We start from the raw sequence: 8,691 nt of genomic DNA, 5'->3' as shown, positions 1-8,691 counted from the left end.
GTCCCCCCAGCACAAACCAGTCCAAACCAGTATAAACCAGCACAAACCAGTGACCAGCAGCAGCCCCCAGCCCAAACCAGTACAAACCAGTACAAACCAGTACAAACCAGTGGCCAGCAGCAGCCCCCCAGCCCAAACCAGTCCAAACCAGTATAAACCAGTACAAACCAGTGGCCAGCAGCAGCAGCGGCAGCAGCCGCTCCATCGGGAGGACGAGGAGGGGGAGGAAGGAGCCGCGGCCTTTAAATCCCAGTTCAGACCAGTTCAAACCAGTTCAGCCCAGTGCCCAGCCCAGTTCAGCCCAGTGCCTTTCCCAGTCCCTCCCAGTTAATTCCAGTTCCCGCCCAGTTCCCTCCCAGTTCAGCCCAGTTCAGCCCAGTTCCCCCTTCCAGGGCCTCCCAGTCCCTCCCAGTTCCCTCCCAGTTCCTCCCAGCCCCCAGCCCAAACCAGCCCAAACCAGTATAAACCAGTACAAACCAGTGGCCAGCAGCAGCCCCCCAGCCCAAACCAGTATAAACCAGTACAAACCAGTGCCCCCCAGTGCCCCCCAGCCGAAACCAGTATAAACCAGTACAAACCAGTATAAACCAGTACAAACCAGTGGCCAGCAGCAGCAGCGGCAGCAGCCGCTCCATCGGGAGGACGAGGAGGGGGAGGAAGGAGCCGCGGCCTTTAAATCCCAGTTCAGACCAGTTCAAACCAGTTCAGCCCAGTGCCCAGCCCAGTTCAGCCCAGTGCCTTTCCCAGTCCCTCCCAGTTAATTCCAGTTCCCGCCCAGTTCCCTCCCAGTTCAGCCCAGTTCAGCCCAGTTCCCCCTTCCAGGGCCTCCCAGTCCCTCCCAGTTCATCCCAGTTCCCTCCCAGTTCCCTCCCAGTTCCTCCCAGTTCCTCCCAGTTCAGCCCAGTTCCCCCTTCCAGGGCCTCCCAGTTCATCCCAGTCCCTCCCAGTTCAGCCCAGTTCAATCCCAGTCCCTCCCAGTTCCCCCTTCCAGTTAATTCCAGTTAATTCCAGTTCCCTCCCAGTTCAGCCCAATGCCCATCCCAGTTCAGCCCAGTCCCTCCCAGTCCCTCCCAGTCCATCCCAGTCCCTCCCAGTTCAGCCCAGTCCCTCCCAGTCCCTCCCAGTCCATCCCAGTCCCTCCCAGTTCAGCCCAGTCCCTCCCAGTCCCTCCCAGTTCATCCCAGTCCCTCCCAGTGCCCAAAGTGCCCTTTCCAGTTTAGCCCAGTTCAGCCCAGTGCCCTTCCCGGTTCCTCCCAGTTACGCCCAGTTCAGCCCAGTTCATCCCAGCGCCTCTAAGCGCCCTTCCCAGTACAGCCCAGTGCTCCCAGTTTCTCCCCAGGCCCTCCCAGTACCCCCAGTACCGTCCCAGTTCACCCCAGTACCCTCCCAGTTCACCCCAGTACCGTCCCAGTTCACCCCAGTACCCTCCCAGTTCACCCCAGTACCGTCCCAGTTCACCCCAGTACCCTCCCAGTTCATCCCAGTGTGATCCCCGTGCCTCCCAGTTCATCCCAGTAACCTCCCAGTCCACCCCAGTGCCCTCCCTGCCCCTCCCAGTTCATCCCAGTTCAAACCAGTGCCCTGAATGGAGGGTGACCTCTGGTGACCGAGAGGGGGCGCTAAGCAGCCGCGTCCGGGACTACAACTCCCATCGTGCCCCGCGCCCCACAGAGCCGTGTTTCTTCCGGGACTACAACTCCCATCGTGCCCCGCGCCCCACAGAGCCGTGTTGCTTCCTGGACTACAACTCCCATCGTGCCCCGCGCCCCATAGAGAGAGCTTATTTCCTGGACTACAACTCCCGTCATGCCTCGCGGCGGCTTTCCCGCGCTCCTTAAAGTGACCCCAGTCCCTCCCAGTTCCCTCCCAGTCCCTCCCAGTCCCCCCCAGTCCATCCCAGTTCACATCTCACGGGGTTTTTTCCATTTTTCTTTATTTCCCCCCCAAATCCCCGGTCACTGCTGGTCACTGGCCACTGCTGGTCACTGGTCACTGCTGGTCACTGCTGGACACTGGTGGACACTGGTCACTGCTGGTCACTGGTGGTCACTGTTGGTCGCTGTTGGTCACTCGTGGTCACTGTTGGTCACTTGTGGTCACTGGTGGTCACTCCGGTCCCTGATGGTCAGTGGTCACTGGTCACTGTTGGTTGCTGGTGGTCACTGGTTGTTGGTCACTCCTGGTTACTGCTGGTCACTCCTGGTCACTGTTGGTCACTGATGGTCACTCCTGGTTACTGCTTGTCACTCCTGGTCACAGTTGGTCACTCGTGGTCACTGGTGGTCATTGGTTGCTGGCCGCTGTTGGTTGCTGGTGGTCACTCCGATCCCTGGTGGTCAGTGGTCGTTGGTTGCTGTTGGTCACTCCTGGTCACTGTTGGTCACTCCTGGTCACTGATGGTCACTGGTGGTCGCTGGTGGTCACTGGTGGTTGCTGGTCGCTGGTCATTGTTGGTCACTTTGGTCACTGCTGGTCATTGTTGGTCACTTTGGTCACTGCTGGTCAGTGTTGGTCACTCCTGCTCCCTGTTGGTCACTCTGGTCACTCTGGTCACTGCGGTCCCTGCGGTCACTCTGGTCACTCTGGTCCCGTTGGTCACTCTGGTCACTCTGGTCGCTCCGGTCACTGTGGTCACTCTGGTCCCTGCGGTCACTGTGGTCACTCTGGTCACTCTGGTCACTCCAGTCCCTGTTGGTCACTCTGGTCCCTGTTGGTCACTGCGGTCACTCAGTCACTCATGGTCACTGTGGTCACTCGGTCCCGTTGGTCACTCTGGTCCCTGCGGTCACTCTGGTCACTGCGGTCACTCATGGTCACTCTGGTCACTCGGTCCCTGTGGTCACTCTGGTCCCTGCAGTCACTCGGTCCCTGCGGTCAGTGTGGTCACTCTGGTCCTGTTGGTCACTGCGGTCACTCTGGTCCCTGCGGTCCCGTTGGTCACTTGGTCACTCGGTCACTCAGTCCCTGCGTGTTTTTTCCATTTTTCTTTATTTCCCCACCAAATCCCCGGTCACTGTTGGCCACTGGCCACTGCTGGTCACTGCTGGTCACTGCTGGTCACTCCTGGTCACTGGTCACTGCTGGTCACTGATGGTCACTGGTCACTGATGGCCACTGGTCACTGCTGGTCACTGATGGTCACTGGTCACTGATGGCCACTGGTCACTGCTGGTCACTCCTGGTCACTGGTGGTCACTCTGGTCACTCTGGTCGCTGGGTGGCTGGGTCCCGTTGGTCACTCTGGTCACTCTGGTCCCCGTTGGTCACTCTGGTCACTGCGGTCACTCGGTCCTGTTGGTCACTCAGTCCCGTTGGTCACTGTGGTCACTGTGGTCACTGTGGTCACTCTGGTTGCTGGGTGGCTGGGTCCCGTTGGTCACTCGTGGTCACTGTGGTCACTCAGTCACTCTGGTCCCGTTGGTCACTCAGTCACTCTGGTCCCTGTGGTCACTCTGGTCCCTGTGGTCACTCTGGTCCCTGCGGTCCCTGCGGTCCCTGCGGTCACTCAGTCCCTGCGGTCAGTGTGGTCACTCCGGTCTCTGTTGGTCACTCTGGTCCCTGTGGTCACTCAGTCCCTGCGGTCACTCTGGTCCCTGTGGTCACTCTGGTCCCGTTGGTCACTCTGGTCACTCAGTCCCTGCGGTCACTCTGGTCCCTGTGGTCACTCGGTCCCTGCGGTCACTCTGGTCACTCAGTCCCTGTGGTCACTCGGTCACTCTGGTCACTCAGTCCCTGCGGTCACTCTGGTCACTCTGGTCACTCTGTCCCTGCGGTCACTCTGGTCGCCGTGCGCTCACTGGCCGATGGTGCGGCGGATCCAGGCGCTGGCGCGGCACACGTTGCTGTACACGCCGGGGTTCCCGCGCTGCCCGCACACCGCCAGGCCCCAGGAGACCACGCCCTGCAGGTACCCCCCGCACACCAGCGGGCCCCCCGAGTCACCCTGCACAGGTGACCACCCCTGTCACACACCGGCACACACCTGTCACACCCCTCACACACCTGGCACACACCTGTCACACACCTGTCACACACCTGGCACACACCTGGCACTCACCTGGCACACACCTGGCACCACACACCTGGCACACACCTGGCACAGACCTGCACACAGCTGTCACACACCTGCACACACCTGTCACACACCTCACACACCTGGCACACACCTGTCACACACCTGTCACACACCTGTCACACACCTGTCACACCTGGCACTCACCTGGCAGGAGTCGACGCCGCCCTGGGGCACACCTGCGCAGAACATGTTGCGGGTGACGTGGCCCACACCTGTCTCACCTGGCATCCACCTGTCACACCTGGCACACACCTGGCACACACCGGGCACACCTGGCACACACCTGGCACACACCGGGCACACCTGGCACACACCTGGCACACACCTGGCATACACCTGGCACACACCTGTCACACCTGGCACTCACCTGGCAGGAGTCGACGCCGCCCTGGGGCACACCTGCGCAGAACATGTTGCGGGTGACGGCGCTGCCGTAGGCGCGGGCGCACTGCTCCGGCCCGAAGGTCTGCACCTGCGCGCACTGCAGGTCCCGCGGCAGCTTGGCTGCACAGGTGAGACGGGTGAGACACAGGTGAGACAGGTGAGACAGGTGAGACTGAAAAATCCCAAAAATCCCCTTTTTCAGGTCAGCAGAACCCAAAATTCCCTGGATCTGCCCCATTCTGGAACCCGAACCCTTCCTGGACCCATCCAGGTGAGCACAGGTGAGACAGGTGAGACAGAGCAGCACAGGTGAGACAGGTGAGAGAGAAAATCCCCAAATTCCCTTTTTTGGGTCAAAGAGACAAAAAATTCCCCATTTTTGGGTCAGCAGAACCCAAAATTCCCTGGATTTGCCCCATTCTGGAACCTGAAACCTTCCTGGACCCGTCCAGGTGAGCACAGGTGAGACACAGGTGGGACAGAAGAGACAGGTGAGCACAGGTAAGAGAGAAAATCCCCCAAATCCCCTTTTTGGGTCAAAGAGACAAAAAATTCCCCATTTTTGGGTCAGCGGAACCCAAAATTCCCTGGATTTGCCCCATTCTGGGACCATTCCCAACCTTCCTGGACGTGAGATGGGGGGGACAGAGGTGAGACTGAAAAATCCCAAAAATTCCCCATTTTTGGGTCAATGGAACCCAAAATTCCCTGGATTTGCCCCATTCTGGAACCCAAACCCTTCCTGGACTCGTCCAGGTGAGCACAGGTGAGCATAGGTGAGACAGAGGAGCACAGGTGAGCACAGGTGAGACAGAGGAGCACAGGTGAGACAGGTGAGACAGGTGAGACTGAAAAATCCCCTTTTTCAGGTCAGCAGAACCCAAAATTCCCTGGATTTGCCCCATTCTGGAACCCAAACCCTTCCTGGACTCGTCCAGGTGAGCACAGGTGAGCATAGGCGAGACAGAGGAGCACAGGTGAGACAGGTGAGACAGGTGAGACTGAAAAATCCCAAAAATTCCCCATTTTTGGGTCAAAGAGACCAAAAAATCCCCATTTTTGGGTCAGCAGAACCCAAAATTCCCTGGATTTGCCCCATTCTGGGACCATTCCCAACCTTCCTGGACCCGTCCAGGTGAGCACAGGTGAGACACAGGTGAGACAGGTGAGACAGGTGAGACTGAAAAATCCCCAAAATTCCCCATTTTTGGGGCAATGGAACCCAAAATCCCCTGGATTTGCCCCATTCTGGGACCGATCCCCCCCTTGGTGGAACCCAAACCCTTCCTGGACCCGTCCAGGAGAGCACAGGTGAGGGAAAAAACCCCAAATCCCCATTTTTGGTTATCTGGAACCCCAAATCCCCTGGATTTGCCCCATTCTGGGACCGATCCCCCCCTTGGTGGAACCCAAACCCTTCCTGGACCCGTCCAGGTGAGCACAGGTGAGACAGGTGGGACTGAAAAATCCCAAAAATTCCCCATTTTTGGGTCAATGGAACCCAAAATTCCCTGGATTTGCCCCATTCTGGAACCCAAACCCTTCCTGGACCCGTCCAGGTGAGCACAGGTGAGGGAAAAAAACCCAAATCCCCATTTTTGGTTATCTGGAACCCAAAATCCCCTGGATTTGCCCCATTCTGGGACCGATCCCACCCTTGGTGGAACCCTGTGACCTCACCTGTGACCTCACCTGGGACCTCACCTGGGGCTCACCTGGGACACACCTGAGGCTCACCTGTGACCTCACCTGGGACCCCCCTGACCCCCCCCACCTGTGCCCAGGTACCTCCAGGTGACTCGGTGGTGCCCCAGCCGCTGACGCTGCAGTTCTGGCCCGCCCGGGGACACCTGGGACACACCTGTGACCTCACCTGTGACCTCACCTGGGGCTCCCCTGTGACCTCACCTCTGACCTCCCCTGAGATACACCTGGGACACACCTGTGACCTCACCTGTGACCTCACCTGTGACCTCATCTGAGATACACCTCTGACCTCACCTGGGGCTCACGTGTGACCTCACCTGTGACCTCACCTGTGACCTCACCTCTGACCTCACCTCTGACCTCACCTGGGACGCACCTGGGACCCCCCTGATCTCAATAAAGAGCTCCATAAAGCTCACCTGAGACCACACCTGGGAACCCACCTGGGGCACACCTGGGGGACACCTGGGGGACACAAGGCACCTCACCTGAGGCCCCACCTAAGACGACACCTGAGACCCCACCTGAGACCTCATCTGCTCTCATAAAGAGCTCTGGAAAACTCACCTGAGAGCCCTGCCAGGTATCCCCTGAGCCCCCCCAGATGTGCCCAGGTGTGCCCAGGTGTGCCCAGGTACCTCCAGGTGACTCGGTGGTGCCCCAGCTGCTGACGCTGCAGTTCTGCCCCGCCCGGGGACACCTGGGACTCACCTGGGACACACCTGTGACCTCATCTGACATACACCTGCGAAACACCTGTGACCTCACTTGTGACCTCACCTGAGCCCTCCCACCCCCCCAGGTGTGCCCAGGTACCTCCAGGTGACTCGGTGGTGCCCCAGCCGCTGACGCTGCAGTTCTGCCCCGCCCGGGGACACCTGGTGGCCACGCGGATCTTCTTGACGCGCGGCCCGAAGCGCACAGGTGCGTCCAGGTGCAGCAGCATGAAGTCGTTGTCGTTGCGCCGCGGGTTGTAGCCGGGGTGCACCTGCAGGCGCGAGACGCGGCGCACCTGGCCCGTACCTGCCCGCAGCGTGTTGGTGCCGATCAGCACCTGCAGCTCCCTGAAAGGTGAGAGGGACAGGTGAGATACAGGTGACACAGGACAGGTGACAGGGGACACCTTGATGAGATGGAACAGGTGAGACAGGACAGGTGAGACAGGTGACACAGGACTCCACCCAGCCAGGTGTATCCCAGATGCCTCTAGATGTACCCCAGGTGTGTGAGTAACCTGTCCCAGGTGTGCCCAGGTGGATCCCAGGTGTGCCCAGGTGTGTGTGTAACCTGTTCCAGGTGTGCCCAGGTGTGCCCAGGTGAGCTTCACCTGATTGGCTGCTGGCACTGCGAGGCCGTCGGGACCAGTGTGCCCTCAGGTGTGCCCAGGTGTGTGTGTTACCTGTCCCAGGTGTGCCCAGCTATGCCCAGGTGTCCCCAGGTGTGCCCAGGTGTATCTCAGGTGTGCGTTACCTGTCCCAGGTGTATCTCAGGTGTTGTTACCTGTCCCAGGTGTGTCTCTCACCTGATTGGCTGCCGGCAGTGCGCGGCCGTCAGCACCCACTGGGCCCCCAGGTGTATCCCAGGTGTGTGTGCAACCTGCTCCAGGTGTGTGTTACCTGTCCCAGGTGCCCCCAGGTGTATCCCACGTGTATCTCAGGTGTGTGTTACCTGAGATCTGTGATTTGTCCTCCTCGGGAACAGCAAAAAATGGGGGAAAATGGGGAGAAAATGGGGGGGAAATGGGGAAAAATGGCCAAAAACGGTGGGAAAATGGGGGGAAATGGAGAAAATGGGAGAAAAATGAGGGGAAAAAAAGGGAAAAAATGGGGGAAAGATCCGCAACTCGTTCTCCTTGGGAACTGCAAAAAATGGGGGGAAATGGGGAGAAAATGGGAAAAAATGGTGAAAAATGGGAGAAAATGGGAAAAATGGTGAAAAATGGGAAAAAATGGGGGAAAATGGTGAGAAAATGGAGAAAAAATGGGAGAAAAAATGGGTAAAAAATAGGGAAAAAATGGGGGAAAGATCTGTGACTCGTCCTCCTGGGGAACTGCAAAAAATGGGGGGAAATGGAAAAAAAATGGGAGCAAAAATGGGGAAAAAAGGGAAAAAATGGGGGAAAATGGGGAGAAAATGGAGAAAAAATGGAATAAAATGGGAAAAAATGGGGGGAAATGGAAAAAAAATGGGAGCAAAAATGGGGAAAAAAGGGAAAAAATGGGGGGAAATGGAAAAAAATGGGAGCAAAAATGGGGAAAAAAGGGAAAAACTGGGGGAAAGATCTGTGCCTCGTCCTCCTTGGGAGCAGAAAAAAAGGGGAGAAAACGGTGAGAAAGCGGGAAAAAAAGGGAAAAAATGGGGGGAAAAATCTGTGACTCGTCCTCCTTGGGAACAGAAAAAAATGGGAGAAAACGGTGAGAAAGCGGGAAAAAAATGGGAATAAAATGGGGACAAATGGTGAGAAAATGGAAAAAATGGGGAAAAACCAGTGAAAAAATTCGGAAAAAAATGGGAAAAAATGGGGG

General features: G+C 57.8%; 2 protein-coding genes across 2 annotated transcripts in view; both read right to left on the bottom strand.

The window, feature by feature from the left end:
• LOC121340616 (trypsin-like) overlaps window positions 1–205 on the bottom strand; it is a 6,325-nt gene extending 6,120 nt beyond the window's left edge. Inside the window, exon 1 of the mRNA XM_041413485.1 lies at window positions 169–205. Coding sequence (XP_041269419.1) covers window positions 169–205 — 37 coding nt within the window. The remainder of the gene's footprint in view (window positions 1–168) is intronic.
• A 3,588-nt stretch (window positions 206–3,793) lies between these two features.
• Window positions 3,794–7,726, bottom strand: LOC121340617 (kallikrein-14-like; the record flags this gene model as incomplete). The annotated part of the gene is made up of 4 exons (XM_041413486.1): window positions 3,794–3,943; window positions 4,443–4,579; window positions 6,983–7,230; window positions 7,689–7,726. Coding segments are annotated over 4 exons (573 nt in total), but the record flags the coding sequence as incomplete, so codon positions are not given.
• Between the last annotated feature and the right edge of the window lie 965 nt (window positions 7,727–8,691).

This window comes from Onychostruthus taczanowskii, unplaced genomic scaffold (genome assembly GCF_017590055.1).
Source record: "Onychostruthus taczanowskii isolate IOZ18803 unplaced genomic scaffold, ASM1759005v1 scaffold416, whole genome shotgun sequence".
Classification (NCBI taxonomy): Eukaryota; Metazoa; Chordata; class Aves; order Passeriformes; family Passeridae; genus Onychostruthus; species Onychostruthus taczanowskii.
The sequence above is the reverse complement of the archived record's forward strand: the minus strand, read 5'-3'. Positions and strand labels throughout refer to the sequence as shown.